Raw genomic sequence first — 18,656 nt, forward strand, 5'->3', positions numbered from 1 at the left:
TTAATAAATGTTTTGGTGAGGGCGACGAGGGTCTATTAACGTAAAATGCAGGCTGGTTAATGATTTAGATTATACGGCGAAAGTTAAGGCACCTTTTTTAACGGATCCATTTAAAAAGCACCATTGTGTCTGTTTTTTATTTCACGTTTCATGTTTTTTTAATGAAATATTGAAGGTGCTTTTTCTTTCTCTGAAGCAAAGTCAATTGTTTCTATTAGAAATTAAAATACCTTCCCTCTTTCTCATTAAGTGTATCAGCATTTTTTTTCAAACATATTCATTTACATAAGAAATTATTTTTGGTTAATTTCTTATTTTGTTTAGTTGTTTTTTTTTTTAATATTCACAGTTTTACAGGTATTAAATTATATGCAGCTAGTATAAATGGGGGGAAAAACACAAAATAAATAAAATAAAATAAAAAATATATATATATAGTATTTATAACCTCTTAACCTGCCCAGGATTGGAAACTCATGTTCCCGTATAACTTTTTTTTTTAACCCCTACCTAACCCTATCTTATTATTGACTTACCCCCACCACATTAACTACCAAATAAATAATATAATAAAATAACCCTATTCTAAAACCAGATAGTGACTCGGCCTTAGTGGCACGTTATCCTCCCATTATATTATTAAATGGATCTCTAAGGGTTCTCCAATTCCCTTATAAATAAGCATTTTTTTTTACTTGTTTTACGAGAATGTGCTCGTTAGTCAAACTTTAATACCTTTTTATTGGGCCGCCAATGAAAAAAGGATATAAATCACGCTTCGGAATCTTGGAGTTCTCTTCCAAGATGAGTCTTCTGGAGAGCCGGAAGTGGAGAACTTAAAGCTTCAGTGCTCCCTAAAAAGCATAAAGTCTCCTTCAGGAGTTTCCCCCTCTTGGGAATCCGTAAACTCCTATTATGGCGGCTTGTGGAAGCCATCAAGATAGGTTTGCTGCTCTCTTCGAAGAGTCTGAAAGACTTTGAGGTTCTGTTTTGTCACATTGACCTTCAGGAACGAAGCATTAGATCCATTTCCTTCAGCTCACTTATTATTTAGCAGCTCTCTCGGAAAGACTCCTTCTGCCTAATGCTTTTATGTGAAATCCAGTCGCTAACAATGCGTTAGTGTATCGTCCCTCCCTGTTTATTTGTCATCCTAGGACATTTAACCTTCTTCCTACTCTATCTATCTGAAATGTGTTCAGGAGACGGGACATTTTAATGCGCCCTCGTCATTTAAAGCCATTAAAAATTAGCTTCTGCGACATCAATTGAAGAAAAAAAGAAAAGAAACATTAAGATGAAAGGCCAGGAAATGATTATCTCTCTCCTATAACTCAATGATACAGAGAACTTCGGTCTTCTGTCTCTCCAGATTCGGTATTCTAAAGTTTCTTAATCTTTGTTCTTTCCTTACTCTTGATGGTCATCATCGAAATATTCAGAGAACATCTCATTCTGGAACGAAATGAGATAGCTTCTGATGGTCTTCATATAGAGACTTATCCACCAGCTTGATAGACCACGCGGTTTGATGGTGCGGTGCCTGACTAATGTAGAAAAAAAGGAAATCCTCACTAATATAACTTAAATTTTAATGCTAGGTGCTAAAAACCTAATGCAATGTAGAGATAATGTCCAAAGCAGTCCTTCCCTGTATTCTATTCTAAATAGACTTCCAAGAATATGGCTATAAAGCCCTAATCGCCAAACCCTATGTACCGATAACAGATAGAATGTCCCCGAATAACCCTACTATAAGAGAACAATGACAAAATCAGATGGGTCAATACATCTAGCTAGTGCTGCCGTATCCTCGTAGATAAGAAATTAAATTGTGCCCGACCCACACTTCCCCGATCACAATGGTCTCGTCGGGGGACCATGCATCCTTACGGTATCTATGTAGCAATAGGGCCTCGTCTGTAGGTTTGGTAATATATAAATGAAGCAGATACTCAGGTTTTAGCAGCTTCCCATCCCTTCCTCTTCTTAAAGATAATATATGTTCAATATTCAGTCGGGCCAGGCTTTGGAATGCTGGCTAGGGTTTTCAGCCACAAAGAGGGGTCAATTAACTAAAAAGGAGGGTTTTGTTTCTTCGTTATACGTTATGAGAGCGACAACTCCATCGACCTTCTGCTGCAAGAAGAGCTTGGCTGGATAATGTATAGTTAAATCAGTGAGTCTCCTTACACATTGAATTATACATTATACAGGGTCTGCTCAGTCCTTCACGCTGGATCATACCAGTGTTGGCCCTTCATAATAGTGAAGCAAGGGAGCTGGAACCACAACTCTCCGGCAAACTCTCCTTTTTAGTGAAGAAACCTCATTCTCGCGATCAAGACCTAATTCTAGCCAGTAAAAGTCCTATGTTGCCTAATTAGACTATTACAGCTCCTTTGTTTGGTGTTGGATGAGTTGCTGGGTGCAACGCTTTGCTTCCTCCTTACATTTTGGGTTAGCCTAGCTCAATTCTTTGCTTATTTATGTCTGTCCAGGTGGAAAAGCTCAGAATTAAACCCTGCTGGTATACATCGCCCACCGCTTGTTAACCTACTAATGTCCGTCGAGCCAGAAGAGCTGTTTCACCCAGAAATATTAAAGCGTTGATTGTTCCTTTAAGGGACGTCTCAATAATTCTTTGACCACAAATTTACAACAAATAATTTTCTATCATATTAAATATCTCTAATGTTGGTTTTAAGGGTCAGGTTTAAAAAAAAAGTTTGCCTGTGTGGATTTTTTCCCCCCATCAACTTCCTTCAATTTAATGTCCTTTACAGCAACAAACATCTATATTTTCTTAATACATATTTTACCTTTAATTCAGAGTAGACTTGGAGACCATCGACGTACATCTATGGCAGGGGGTTGTCTGCGGTCATGGGTTATCTTTGTGAAAGCAGGGAAAGGCTGTGGCAGTGGAGCGGACAGTCGAAACGTGCGCCTTCTGATATTGGAGAAGTGCTTTTATTTAGGGGGAGTGGTTAGGGGTGGAGCTTTATCAAGGTTTTTATGTGACCTGTTGATGGCTATTTGTGTAAATGAGGGGGGCATTTAGGAGAATAAAGGTTTTTATTCACACAGTTTGATTTATAAAGCTGTTTCTATACACATCGGGGCTTTTAGGGCTGTAGAACCCTGCGATACACTCATACCCGGCAAACATTCTGACCTCCTAGAAAAGAGGGGCATCAAGGGAGGACAGTGGGAAAGAGGGGGTTTGGAGCTTGAAGAGGGACTGTCGCTCTTAAAGAGGGACACTTGGGATGTAGTCAAGCGTGCGTCAACTCTACTCGCATGAGAGACGTGATGAAGGCCATAAAGGTATTCATTGAGCCAGACCAGCGATGGGTTTCTGTTACTAGCACGATACTTCTGTTTTATATCAGGTGTTATTTGGTTGTGCGCCGTTTACGGAACGGACCCATAACGCTCCCTCGTTGGTTCTTAGCGAGATTGCTTCCTTTGTCTCCCGCCGCCTGAGATGAATGTGCCGGGAAGATAACACGTAAGCAGGGAATTGCAGGAGAAAATCGAGCCGGACCGTACATTTTTAATCTGAAAAAGAACATTGATTCCCCGTAACTCCCCCTCGCAGTTCGCTGAGGACACGGCGAATCTGGAGCTGCACAATATCGGCTCCTAACAGCAGGCGCGTTCCACCTCGCTGCTAATCCGCTAGGGATACACAAGCTACTGAATTATTTGGCCATTAATAACTATAATTTTTTTTTTTTTAAGTAATTTTACTGCAAATATGGCCCTTATTCCTTGATTTTTTTATATATATAAAGGCATATAGAGCAAAGTTTGATAAATGGTAAGTGCCCCATTGGTTGCTATGGTGATAGAGACCCTTTAAAAAGTATTTATACGTGCGTGTTGAAATAAATGTTCTTGCATTGAACATTTGATGTGACATAAAAATAACACTGGGCTTTAGGAAATATTATTGGTTGGTCATTGTCTTAATTGTCATTCATTTTTGGCTATTTTTTTCTTTTTTCGTTTTTTTTTTTTTCCATTTAATCATCAAAGTAAAAGGAAAACGCGCAATAATAGCTGAGTCATTTTTACCTAAATTATTCATCTAATTGGAACATTTAATTACAGATCATTATTCTTCAGACCCGGATCTAAAATATTAGAGGAAAAATGCTTTTATAGACAAAAAAAAAAGCATGTTTTAATAATGAATGCTGTGTGATGTTCAGAATCACAAAAACAACCAAAATGCTAAGAAATATTTTTTTGTATTATTTGTTCTTAGGATCGAAAGGCAGAAAGGGCTCTGTCACGTCACATCAGATCCACACGCCGCATTAATCCTTAGGTTTAACAAAATAATCCGCAAATCTCGGCTATTTACCTGCACATTAAAATTAAATTATTTTTTTATTTCAGTTACCGCTCTGGTGCAGAAATAATAGAAGAATTTAATTATTTATCGAATATGTATTTTTAATTTAAAATATTTTGTACTTATCCCCTTCAAAGAGTCAACTTGTGAGATAATGTATGTAAATGTGTGTGTATATCTATATTTTAATTTTTTTTCATATATCTATATATATACATATATATATATATATATATATATATATATATATATATATAAAATATACTTTTTTCCTTTTTTTTAATTGAGAATTTAAAACAACATATATGAATGTATAATTCAAGCGCATATACCTATCTGTTTTTTATTCATATATATCACATACACATTTTAAGACGAAAATTTTTTTTCTCCTCTAGCCAGTTTATTTCCTATAATCCAAATGGAAGATCTCACTTTACAGCCTGCTGTTCATCGTAACATTTGCCACAACCTATTCTAGTGTTTTGCTGTCTCCTAATTTAAACGATGGAGGGATGAGGGTGCTGGTTATCCAGAGCTTCTCTGTAATATGTAAAATCCAGAGCCCTCTTTTTTTTTTTTTTTTTTTTTTTTTTTTTTTGTCCCTGGCAGTGCCCACTTTGTATCTTTGTTATTCGGAACAGAGACACAAAGGGAGGTGGAAGTGCTGTGCTGTTATGTTGGCAGGTGGGGGCGGACACTTCCTGCACCAAAATGGCAGCACCCGTGAAAGTGTGTAAAGCAAAGTATTATTTTATTGAATAAACTGAGAAGTTAAAAATAAAGCCAAATTTAGTAAACCTATATAATATTTCATCTGTGGTGCATTATTACTAGTGTCTTATTGAACCAATAGGCACTGTATTATTTAACCCATTAATTGCCTGAGAGATCAGTAAAGCTTTGCCGTGCACAGGCCAACCCCCTCACAATAACCACAATCATTTCTTCTAACGCTATACGGTTTTATGGCAGATAAGACCCACTCGGCTGTCAAGACTCAAACCTTAATCAGTTCTTTTTGTCTTTGATACAAGAGCCATATGCCATTCCCTCACTGTATTATTCTCTACTACTGGGAGGCTGTTCCACTAATCCACCACCCTCTTAGCAAAGTAAAAACTTCCTGTACTTTGTTAAATCACTTTAAGTATTTAAATGTTTCCATCCCATCTCGCTTTCTCTCTCTCTCTCTCTCGCTCTCTCTCTTGCTCTCTCTCTCTCTCTCTCCCATCCCCTTGCTCTCTCTCTCCCATCCCCTTGCTCTCTCTCTCCCATCCCCTTGCTCTCTCTTCCCCACTCCCTCTCCTCCCTCCTCTCCATAGAGCATTTAGTGATTCAACATTGGACATAAGAGAATTTTAGCTCCTATTACCCTGCGTCTCTCTGCTGTCCGATGCCCGTTCGCTGTTCCTTACATGCCATTTTTCTTTTCCTCTCCCCAGGTGCAGGATAAATTTAGGTTAGACCTGTCTGACGAGGAGGCCGTTCATTACATGCAGACTCTCATCGACGACAGTGTCAACGCGCTCTTCGCAGCTGTGGTTGAACAAATACATAAGTTTGCGCAGGTAAGAAGAATGCCCTTTACAGACAATTTCTCGAGACGATATGTTTTTTGTTTTTTTTTCCTTTCTAATTTGGTTTTGGTTCTGGGACTGACCTTTAGTTACCGTTGACAGAGACAGATTGGTGGGTTTGGGAAGCTCTACAGACCCATCTTGCCTTTCTATGGAAACAAACAAAAAAAACCCATTACAAAGCGTTGATAAAACTTGGAACCCGTACACGTGCATTTTCTAGTTCTGTTTTGTTGTTTCTATACACATTATTGTGACTCTTAGAGATGTAGAACCCTGCGATACCCTCATACCCAGCAAACATTCTCAGCTCCTAGGAAAGAAGGGCATCAGGGGAGGAGAGAGGGGCATCAGGGGAGGAGAGAGGGGCATAAGGGTTTTGGTCCCAATAGGGCAATAGCTCAGGGGTGACACCACTTCTGATCTGTCTCCCTTGGAAGTACACTATATGGACAAAAGTATTGGGACACCTGACCATTAAACCACCAAGGATTTTTATGAGAATTCTCAGTACGTAGACATTAATAAGTCGTTGGATTTCTGATCCATTTCATGTTATTGTACTGGACAATCTTCTTTCAAAAACAAGGGAATTTCCAAGTTACTCTAAACTTTTGAATGGTTGTGTGTGTATAAATGTATATGTGACTATTAGTAATATCTAAGTATATATATATATATATATATATATATATATATATATATATATAATGTATGCGTTTATTTGGTGTCTAGAGCTGTAAATGTAGCATTTGAGTAAGATGACAGATCTGCTTTATTAAAACTCGAGGGACGGATCAGCAGTAGCTGCTCAGTGGGGATCATGATCCATTTGGGGAGATCCACTAATCCCCATCGTGACACATGGGCCACCTTGTTTTTTGAGCTCTTCCAGTACAACCTCGCCCTCAACACCCGCTATTTCTTCCCACCTCTGCCCACACCACTCAACAAAGGTGCTATGGTTTATTTGCTTATCACTCTAGAGGATCGTCTTACTGTTTGAGTAGAACAGCAGCTTTAAGTTGAATAACCAGGAATTCTTGCAAAGAGTTATTTATGGTTGTGCCTGGTTTTACGTCTGTACTGATAGCAATAAATGATATCAAACTACCTGTTTATAATAAATTCGGCTGTGTTTGTGACTCTGCATTCATTTAGGTGGCGATAAAACACTTGTTTTTGGATCCGAATACATAAGCAGCAAATATAACTTTAGAGGGAACTTCCCTTAAGTGATCAGAATTTTTGTTTATTCGGCTTTTTTTTATTTTTTTATTTAATGATTTTTCTAGTCATTATTAACAGCGGAAAACAGACTTCATTAATACATAATTAAAATCCAAAACACCATACAATTTATTCCTGTTTAATTAGACTAAATGTAGGTTTTTATAATCAAGAGTTGTCAACAGTCATTATTCAGATTGTAGCTCCAAATGATTTATTTCCCAAAGCAGGGCTACTTTTTTAATGTGGAATTGAGAGAAACCGCATTAGTTGCTTTAAAGTAGAACGCTTTGCAAACAAAAAAGACTTATTAAACTCCTTTGAGAACATAATATTTTTTTTGTTAATCAAGGCTGCCTCAGAAAATATCACCAGATAAGTGCTGCATCTTGTTAAAAGAAGTAGAAATAACTTATCTGACATTTTATTTTTTCTCCTCAAAGCTCCTGGTCGCCTAAAAACTGCACTAAAAGGTTAATTTAGATACTGGAGATGCTTAGCAATAGAGTCTTATCAACTTTTCCAGAACTCCTCCTCTGTGGATTACATCACAGCAGCCTGACCGCCTAAAGCCACTCCCAGTCCCCTTTAAACTAATAGAAGTTCAAGTAAAGGCAGCCCGAGGAGAGCAGAGCAGAGGGAACCGATTTTAGGGATGGAAAAAACTAGAAAAAAATATGAAATCATTTTAAAACAGGAATGTTTTTTTTTTTACATAGCTATAACGAATTTAAAATGAAGATTTTCATATTGCGCACATTCGTTTTTTGTTTCTTTCATCCAATGTTGCCTTCGTTTCTTCGTAATTCTGACAAAAGGACGAAACGGTAACGTTTGGCACGAAAACGATTGCGCAAGTTTAGTTGTAACCTCAAATACGTGGGGACGAGATGGCAACTTAACCCATGCCATGGGGCAGCAAGATGGCGGCCCCCACATACATATTTACAATCCTAATCATTTTGTGTTTCTTTTAATCTGCATTATCACCCATTGCTGCGGCTCTCCGCTCAGCCTAGTGTTTTGAGACGGAGATACGCGGCTTTCTGAAGTGTGGTCTCGCCAGCTTTTTGTTTCCTGTTAAAGTATTTTCTAAACAAGCCATTAATCATTACACGATCGCGGTCATCACTTCTCCACGTCTGACTGTTTCATTTCTCTAACCGCGGTGTTAGAATAATGAATTCCTCCTTTTTTTCGTTTTCAGGCATCAAATTACTTCTGGATCTTCTGCTTCTACCTTATCCTCAATCCTAAACTCTACGGGGCCCTCGTCAGGCCAGCGGGTTTATCCCGTACCTCTTTAGGGCCAAACTGGAACTAAAAACCAGTCCTGGCAATAATTAACCCTTACTGACGCAAACTCGGGTGACCGTTCAATCATATAGATCACGCTCAGCCTAACACACACTACTTTAATATGCCTTCTTCTATAGTGGGGCTGTCAGGAGCACCAAAACCATCCCTAGAATGTTTTGTCAAAGTGGAACAGCACCTTTAAAATGAAATTCTCTCCATATGGTCTCCCTTTTTAATACAATTACCACTTAAAATTGTTTTAAAAAATGGGTTTCCTAATCACCCAAAACTAATAGTATTATTAACCCCTTAATGACAAAGCCCGTACATGTATGGGCTCAAAGTGTATTGTTTTCAATGGGTTTAGGGACCGCCCATTGTCCTTAAGGGGTTAACTTATGGCAACATTATAAAATGAAACACTTTTAAGCTTATTTGACACAATCCCCTAAAAACACATTTCTAAAATAGAAAAAAAATAGCATGAAAGAAAATTTTAAAAACTAACTTTAATAAAAATCGTTTTAAAACCGTTCTATTCTTCAGCCCTGTCCATAATGCCTATTTACATGTTTGCCAGCACCCTGCGCGAATGGGCAAGTAGACTTTGAATTCCCATCTCGCTCCCCTTTTTATAATTATTCTTCAGACATTCTCGGAGAATTGGCAAACGCTTTCCTGCAGATTTCCCGATGCCGGTACGCGCGAAACTGCAGCATAAGATATAATGCGGCCGGAAAAATCGCAATCAAAAGAACAAACGCTTGGTGGAGCAGCTACTTGGTGCGTGACAAATCTCTTTAAACATATGCTTTGGTGACTATCATACAGCAGAATGGAGATATACCGGTCACAGAACTTGCCGGCAGATCGGCCCCCATTTAGTCTGCCTGTATCTCCTGCTGTAAAGACTCAAACCTTAATCAGTCGTTGGTCTCGTCTTAGATTCGGAAGCCGTGTGTCTATCCCACGCATGTGTAATACCCTCACTGTATTACCCTCTACTACTTCTGTAGGGAGGCTGCTCTACTTATCTACTACCCTCTCACGTTTCCTTCCATTCCGTATAAGCTTCTGACCCTCTAACTAGATTATGGCCTCCTCTTTTAACATTTCTCCTCTTTTGGAATAAACATCCCTCCTGTACTTTGTTAGAAACATTAAAATACCTAAAGGGATTTATCGCAGGTACACACACTACCGTTCAAAGGTTTGGGGTCAAACCTTTGTTTTTTAAAGAAAAGCTAAGTTTGTCCATTAAAATAACATGAAATAGATCAGAAATCCAGCGCAGACAGGGTTAATGCTGTAAATGACTATTGTAGCTGGAAACGGCAGATTTTGTAATGAAATATCTTCATAGGCGTACAGAGGCTCTTTATCACTCCCATCACTCCTGTGTTCCAATGGCCCTTTATCACTCCCATCACTCCTGGGTTCCAATGGCCCTTTGTCACTCCCATCACTCCTGTGTTCCAATGGCCCTTTATCACTCTCATCACTCCTGTGTTCCAATGGCCCTTTATCACTCCCTTCACTCCTGTGTTCCAATGGCCCTTTATCACTCCCATCACTCCTGTGTTCCAATGGCCCTTTATCACTCCTGTCTTCACTGATCCAAGTTTAAGTTTTTAAAAGGCTTATTGATTGATTGCAATTATTTTACAGCCAGAAATTTCCTTGTTTTCCATAAAAACAAGTGACCTCAAACTTTTGAACGCTAGTGTGTGTGTGTGTATATATATATATATATATATATATATATTCTACAGCAGTATTCCTTTAAATAAATTCTGTTATGAGAATTGTAATTGTTCTGAACTTTGTGCAGACTTTAGAATTTACTTTACAGAAATTTCCAGTGATGGATTTTTTTCTGATCTATTGGTTTTTCTTCTGACGGATAAATACCATAAAGCCGTCGGTTAAGGAAAAATGAAATTTAGAGAGACAGATTTCATATTGTAGCTTTTTTTGCAGTCACTTTGATATCCTGATATTTTGAAGGGTACAAAGGTCTCCTGCTGCCCAAGAGACTAAGACGTGGTTCATGACTTTCGAAATTGGACAAATAATGTATGTTCTGTCCCATTAATGTTCGCCTAACAGTAACAGCAACATAAAAGGTCTTATTAAAATACCATAATTCTTATTGCAACACAGAATCGGCTGCTCTATGGGGACACGCAGGTTCTAAGGTATATATTTAGTGACAACACAGAAAATGTTAACAGTCGTTAAGACATCAAATGCTTTTGATGTTATCTAAACCAATAAATATCAGTCGTATGAAAAAGAAAGTGTACCCTCTATGGTTATCCCAAGCACACCAATCTACAACAGAAAAAGAAAAGTAACAACGGCCCCGTCAAAGTCCAGCCCTCAACCCGACAGAATAGCTGTTGAATCATAAGGTGTACTTTCACACCCGGCTTCTCCATTTTGGCTTTATTTTGTTGAATAAATCAGACACAGTGTAAGATGCATGTGGTGGTGTTCATCTGAGGTTGCATTTACCTAATTTGTAGATGTGCTAAGGAACACATGATTGTTATTATGTCCTGATATATAAAACCATAGAATTCAAAGAGAATGTACTTTCTTTTTCACACAACTGTATATTCTTTTTGTTTACACCAGTTAAAAAAAACATTTAACCAACTTAATGGGCACTTGTGGAAGAGACACGAGATGATGGTTAAAATTTTCTTTTGATAATATCCCAAAAAAGAAACTGCTCTGCAGTATCCTTTCATATTTCACACTAAATACGTTGCCCTTTATTATTTATTGATCTATAAAGCGTCATCATATTCCACAGCGCTGTACAATGGGTACATAACAAGTTGTGTATCACATAATAATTTACGGGAAAAAAGTCACGAAAGGCCCTGCTCAATCAAAGAATCTAGACTCATGCCTAGAGCCAGGACCAGACTGGGGATAACTAAACAGTCTTGGCACATTAAGGCCAAGCTCAGTTCATATGAGGTTCATCAAGCCACCAAACGGCTCGCCTACCACTACTCAGCTAATGATATCACTAGACTGCTGTTAGCTCTTTCCATGCAGTGACAATTGTCTGGTGATGGATATTTGGTTTAAGGCACAAGAGTATCCCAGAGAGAAGGCGTTGAATTGCTTGAGAGCCTCTTTTGGGTTGAAATGTGGTGCAGTCCTACTGATTCAGCCCCTTGGTAAGCAGGATAGCCATGAAATATTAGATGGGGCTCGCCAAACTTGGGTTACTTTGACGTAGTGGCGGGCAAAGCAATATATGGCCATAAAGTGTGACGGAATGCCCGCTTTGTTTAGAAATGAGATTAGGCAGAATTTAGTAAGAACAGTGTTGGCTTCCATGGGATGCCCTCCCTTTTAGGGATGCAGGTTGGCGGTCCCGCTGACGTTTGGTAGGGGGGCTAATCACAGACATCGAAAAATGCTTCGTTTGGAGGGAGACTGGGTCGTGCAACCTCTACCGCGGCCCTGAGTTTTCCACGGAGACCCAGAGAACCTGGTGTCTCCGACGAAACCCAGAAGGTTCCCAGCTAGGAGTATTAGACGTTGGAGATGAGCCACCTGGTACTTATCCACATTGCAATTCTGACCCAAAATTTTGTTGTTTTTTTGTCCACAATTTTGAGGTCCAAGACCTTTTTCATTTAAAAAATATACATTTCAATCTTTTTGAAAAAGTAGAGCAGGTGGGGGTTTTTGTTACGAGGACACCGGCGTAATTTGTCATCCTCTTGGCTCCCACTTTTGCCAGAACCTAGACGATTTGTTGGAAAGGACTTGGTAGCAGCTGAAAAGCAAAGTTTCCAAAGACCTGCTTTATGAGATAAAAACTTCAGAACATTTTGAGAGCCTCTTGCAGAAATAGGCTTAGTCTGATGTTCTTTTATGTTCCAGAAGCTTACAGTAGGTCAGATTATTAATAGCGCGGGTCTTCTCGCATAACTCTTCCCATGAAAACTCTCCACGAAGCCTTCAAATAAGTTAACCCACTGCTTGCAAATTTATTTTTTTTTTTTTTATTTTTTTTTTTTTAGGGCTGTTAAATAACCTTATTCAAGTATGATTTGGTTTGGGATTGTAGTAATGTATGTTACCGAGTCTTGGATAAAATGTAAATAGAGAGTATGGTAGATAAGTGGAACAACCTCCCAGCAGAAGCGGGAGAGGTTAATACAGTGGTGGGGGGGGATTTAAACAGCCATTGGATAGGCATATGGCTCCTGAATCTAAGATGGCGTCAAGGACTGGTTAAAGTTTGAGTCTTCACAGCGGGAAACATGGGCCAAATGGGGCCGATCTGTCTTTACGTAGCTCTTGTTAAAAACCTAAAAAAAAAAGGGATTTAATGTCAGCGGTACATCAAACTGCTAACTGACCTGTATATTATATATAAGTCACTGCAGCGATAACAAATATCCCCCTGTGGAAACTTTTCCCCCAGCTGTAGAAGAAGCTTTAGGTGAGTGTCAAAGAACCATTGGGGGGGGTTCTTAAAGGGACACTCAAGCCATCAAATGCACATTAATACTGTTCTCCCTTGTGAATGGAATTCTTTAGAACCCCCCCATATTAATTTGTAACTGCCATACGTGTGGTAAGCGATCCCATTCGTTTCATTGGGAGCACATTCTTGTCATTAATTGGCTGATTGAGGCAGCCAATCAGGGGACCAAATCGTCAGAACGCAGAGAAGTAGGTTTCTAAAAGATAAATATTTTTCAGGCTCCGAGAATATATTTTTAATACTTTAAAATGCATTATTTCTTTAAAGGGCTGCTTGGGACAGCGGAGTGTCTCTTTAACCCCTTAATGACAAAGCCCGTACATGTACGCGTTCAAAATGCATTGATTTCAATGGGTTTAGGGACCGCCCATTGTCCTTAAGGGTTAAAGACCAGGTCAAGTCATGGGGGGGGGTAACATGCATGTTCCTTTAACCCCTTAAGGACCGGGCTCATTTTTCGTTTTGTACCCTGTGGGACCGAGGCTGTTTTGACACTTTTGTGGTGCTTGTGTTCAGCTGTAATTTTCTCCTCACCCATTTAGTGTACCCACATAAGTTATATATTGTTTTTTTCAGGACAAGATGGGCTTTCTTCAGATACCATTATTTTGATCGTATCATCTTATTTACTATAAAAAAAATAAAAAAAACATGGTGAAAAATTGAAAAAAAAACACATTTTATGACTTTTATTTGAAAAATCTTTTACTCACCTAAAAAAGCAAGTAAAAAAACTAGCTAAATAGATTCTACTACTTGTCCTGAGTTTAGAAATACCCAATGTTTTTATGTTTTTTTGCTGTTTTTTGTAAGTTATAGGGCAATAAGTACAAGCAGCGTTTTATGATTTCCAAATCTTTTTTAACAAATCTGGTCAGTCTGCCTCCATCTCCTCTTTGGAACATCTTTGAAGCCGGTTAACTCAATTTAACCCATTCAAACCATATATTTTTGAAAACTAGACACCCCAGGGTATTCCAAATGCTGTTATTTTAACCCTTTCCATGCACCAATTATACAACTACACTTTGTCAAACTTTGTAATAGTAATTTTTTTTATTTTTTTTTCCACACAAATTGTACTTTAGTTATAGATATACAGGTGCTGGTATATGTCACTGTCAAACAACACCCCAATATGTGTTCAGCAACATCTCCTGAGTACAGCGATACCCCACATGCATGGGTTTGTCAGATTGTTTGGCTGGTAAAAGGCTACTTTTGGGGCATGCGTAATTCAGGTGGTCATTTGGTCATTGTGCCTCCCTCTCCTCTTTGGAATATCTTTGAAGCCGGTTAACTCAATTTAACCCATTCAAACCATATATTTTTTAAAACTAGACACCCCAGGGTATTCCAAATGCTGTTATTTTAACCCTTTCCATGCACCAATTATAGAACTACACTTTGTCAAACTTTGTAATAGTATTTTTTTTTTTTTTTCACACAAATTGTACTTTAGTTATAGATATACAGGTCCTGGTATATGCCACTGTCAAACAACACGCCAATGTGTGTTCAGGAACATCTCCTGAGTGCAGTGATACCCGACATGCATGGGTTTGTCGGGTTGTTTCAGATTTAAAATGCCACATTTGGGAAGTGCGCTTATTTTCTCCATTTTGGTCAGTCTGTACCTATGCCCTATTTGAGCTAGGCCACTCCAATTTACCCCATCAGCCATTTTTTTTATATATTAGACACCCCTTGGGTATTTGAAGTGCTTTTATTTTAACTCTTTGTTGAGATTTTTGAGAATTTTTAGCACTTGCTCAAAATAATAAACTTTATTTTTTAATTTTATTTTATTTTTTTAATACTTTTTTTATATTTTTTTTTACACATTTTGCTGGTACTGGATGGTTCATCTAGTGACATCACTGCATAATTATTTTTAAATGTTAGCACATTTTTTTTTTAATTTTTTTTTCCATTTTTTATTTATTTTTAATTTTTTTTAATATTTTACTAATCACATAGTGATTAGAAAGCTGGGCTCCATTGACTTGCATGGTTGAATGCAGTACCTGTATTCAACCAGCAAGTGGAGCCAGTTCTCTAGAGGGTCTGGAGACCCTGTAGCGAACTTTTTCGTCTTTATTGTTTTATTTCCCGGGCCGCCGCCATCTTGCTTGATGGCGAAGATCACCGGCAGCGGCGGCTGTGACCGCTCTCCGGAGCGGTCACAGCCCACCCAGAGATAAGTGTTTGGTGTCGCTGGATGCCTCCTGATCGAGGCATTCCAGCGACACCATTTAAGTTTAGGAGGCGATCGTTGATCGCCTCCTAAACGCTTTTAAAACGGGCGTCCGCCGCCATACAATGTATGGTGGCTGTTGACGCCCCGGGGAGGGGCCAGACATGGCCCCCGATGCCGATCTCGGCCTTGCTGAATGCCTCGACATCGAGGCATTGCAGCAAGGCCGTTTAAGCGAAGAAAGTGATCCTTGATCACTTTCTAAGCTTATTTAATTTTTTGACGGTTCAGGACCGTCAAAGGTCATTTAGTGACCTTCTTGTTATGACGGTCCTGAACCGGCAAAGGTCGCGAAGGGGTTAATAGAATGTATTTACTTATTTTGGTGTCCCAGCCATGGTGCTTTTATCTATTTTAATACATGAAATATGGATCAGCTTGGATAAATATTACACCCCAATCTTTATATATAAAAATCGGCTTTTAATTTATATATTTTTCTCCATTGATCATATACAGCGTGACGAATCGTGTTTTTCGGCAAAGCTTCCCCCCCCCCCCCACTTGGCTTTTAGGTCGAAAGAATGGAATTTCTCATCAGGAAATCTCCACCTGTCAGCCGGCCGGACACAAAAGTCTGTCCCGGAGAGATAAAAGGGCTTTGCGTGCTCCATTGTGTGATGGGATTTCTTATATGTCATTGTTTTAAATGAATTTCCAATACAACAAAAGAAGAAGAAGAAAAAAAAAAAAGTAAAATCTCCCAGAATGTAAATTGTACGTAAAATTTAATTTTAAAAATGTCTATTGAAAAGGTCAGTAAATGGGTTTTCCACGCAGGCTTACTTTTTTTTTTTTCTTTTTTTCAATGGAGAGCAGAAGTAACTTTAAAAGCTATTTATGTATTTAATGGATTATCATTTTCTGTCTCTTTGCAGTACTGGAGAAGATAGATGCTCCTTATTTCCCGCTCGATGGCGAAAAACATCGCAGAACTGGGGAAAAAAGAAAAGAAAGACAATTCCCATTAAGAACTTAGAGAAAAGAGACCCATTGTGCTCGATGGGGGGTCTCCGAGAGATTTTCTTGGAAGATATAATGATTTTCTCCCCCTTCTCTCGACCGTACTTCAGCCACGTGTATCTTCTGGGCGCGTGACCCTGTGTACCCTAACGTACGGTTTGATCACGGCGCCATGCTTTATTTATTTAGTACATACAGGAGCTCTTTGCAAACGTTGGCATAAAGTACACTCAATCTGAATGAATGCTTGGGGGGGCGTAATGAATGACCCCGAACCTCCGTGTCTTCTAACGATACAACCGACCCCCTTAGCTCGAGGAGTGTTACGGTATCAAAAAGTATGAAACGCGGAGATCGCTTATGTTTTCATGTGAACCATTAAATATTAAGAGGCTGAAGTCATAAACCTGGATATTGCGATGGGTTTTGTAAGCAGGAAAAATGTTCTTTGCCGTGTAGGAAATCTTCAGTTACCGAAAACAACAGCCACAATTTTTCTCTCATTTTTTTTTTCCATCTGTTTTTCTTTTTTTTATATATATATATATATATATATTTATTTTTTTTTAAAGATATCTCAAGCATATTCACATTCATGACCCACCTGCTAACATACAGAACATTCTTCTTCTGCTAAAAAGAAAAAAACCTAAAATACCTAAAATAGAGCACTTCGTTTGACTTTTTGTCATTTATGTTTAGGAAACTATAATATTGTGATTTCTTAAAAAAACTTTTTTTTTTTTTAATTTTTTTTCTATTTTTGATTTTCTGGCCGTACTTCTATTTTTAGGCGGATTTCTATCTACATACCAAATATTTGAAGACTTCACTTTAACCCCTCGTTTCGCTTCTATGTAAATGTAACTCCACATTCATGGAATGGTTCTTTCTGATGAAAAAGATAAACGGAGCGAGAAGATCTCGGCAAACAAACCCACGCGTTTTACGAGAGCCCAAAGCATGTAATATCCTATGTGAGAGCGTATATTATCAAACTATTTTACTACCAGAGGCCTGTGCATCTGATGGGATTTATAGAGAAGGAATAATGCGAACAGTCACTGGTTTGTCACAGGTTGTTTTTTGAGGGGGGGGGGGGGTCAGATTATCAGATTATAGATGAGAATTCCAGAACAAACTCCTTAAATCTCAGATTTGTGCGTATGGCTGTGGGTGTAATTCGTTCTCGTATATACGAGCAAGAAAAAAAACATCTTGTTTGTGAACAGATTCTTCAATAAATACACCGAACACGTATTTGACAAAAAAAATCAATATCGAACAAAACTATTCTTTAAGTAAATATGTAAATTAAGCTGATTTACCTAAAACGTAACATCCATAGCACTTGGTGGATCATAAAAAAGCATATACTCTTAACATATATTACATCCCATTGTACAGCGCTGCAGAATATGATGGCGCTATATAAAACAATAAATAATAATAATTACGCGACTTCTACCATAAAGACTTTTTTTTTTTCTTTTCTACACTCTCAATATACTCCTCGTTATTCCCTATTACTAAAGCGATCCGGCAGGTATACATGCAAAGTCACATGATTTGTATAAAAAATATTTCTATATTTCAGTAAAAAAAAATAATAATTTCTGGGTTAAACCCTTTTCTGAGAATTCGGAGAGCAAGCAGAAGGTGACCCACTCGCCACCCACTTCACCTCCTCAACCCTCTAATTTAAGGCTATTTCCTTGCAAACCCAAAGAAAATGGGGAGGTCCAGGCATTATCCATGCCTGGACCTCCCCATTTTCTTTGGGTTTGCAAGGAAATAGCCTTAAATTAGAGGGTTGAGGAGGTGAAGTGGGTGGCGAGTGGGTCACCCCAAATTTTACCGTTTTTCATTTTTTTCTTCATTGTCCTTATACGACTTGCCACGCCGATTGTGTTACTTTTATTTATCTGCTTTAGAGTACCTCATCTTTATTTTTTATAGAAATAAACATGATAACCAGAACTCGGGGAGAAATTGGACAAGAGACAATCGGGTCTAAACATTGAATAAATGGTAAAATCAGATTTTTATGTAATTTGCACCCGGACTTTCTGGAAATCACCAATTTTAGCAACGTACCTCCTTAAATTTTAAAAATCCAGTTTTCCTTTTTAGGCATTCCACGGCCGTCTCTTAAATGTACCAGTGGGTTTTTGTTTTGGTTTTTTTTTCGATTAAAAACTATTAATTCTGGATTAGTTAACAAAATTCCTGTGATTGATCTCCCTTAGCAAGGAACGCAGAAGGTATTTCATTCCTTTTGCTTCCCCCCTGCACTGCGTGCGTGAGAACCTACAATAATAAAGCCGATCAGACCCAGAAATAGTTTTGTTTTTTGTTTTGTTTTTTTGTCCCCCGATTTCTTTCTTGTTTCGCATAAAACCATCAAAAATACTCTGAACGTTAAGGAATTTATAAGTA

At 38.4% G+C, this 18,656-nt stretch overlaps 1 protein-coding gene across 1 annotated transcript in view; it reads left to right on the forward strand.

The window, feature by feature from the left end:
* The window catches only part of LOC149280877 (phosphatidylinositol 3-kinase catalytic subunit type 3), an 89,397-nt gene that overhangs the window by 52,420 nt on the left and 18,321 nt on the right, over positions 1 to 18,656 (forward strand). The window contains exon 25 of the mRNA XM_089499984.1: positions 5,812 to 5,937. Within this exon, the coding sequence (XP_089356110.1) occupies positions 5,812 to 5,937 (126 nt within the window). The remainder of the gene's footprint in view (positions 1 to 5,811; positions 5,938 to 18,656) is intronic.

This window comes from Sceloporus occidentalis, unplaced genomic scaffold, assembly GCF_023333645.1.
Source record: "Sceloporus occidentalis isolate IW3139 unplaced genomic scaffold, rSceOcc1.0.p SCAF_144, whole genome shotgun sequence".
In the NCBI taxonomy this organism is placed as follows: Eukaryota; Metazoa; Chordata; class Lepidosauria; order Squamata; family Phrynosomatidae; genus Sceloporus; species Sceloporus occidentalis.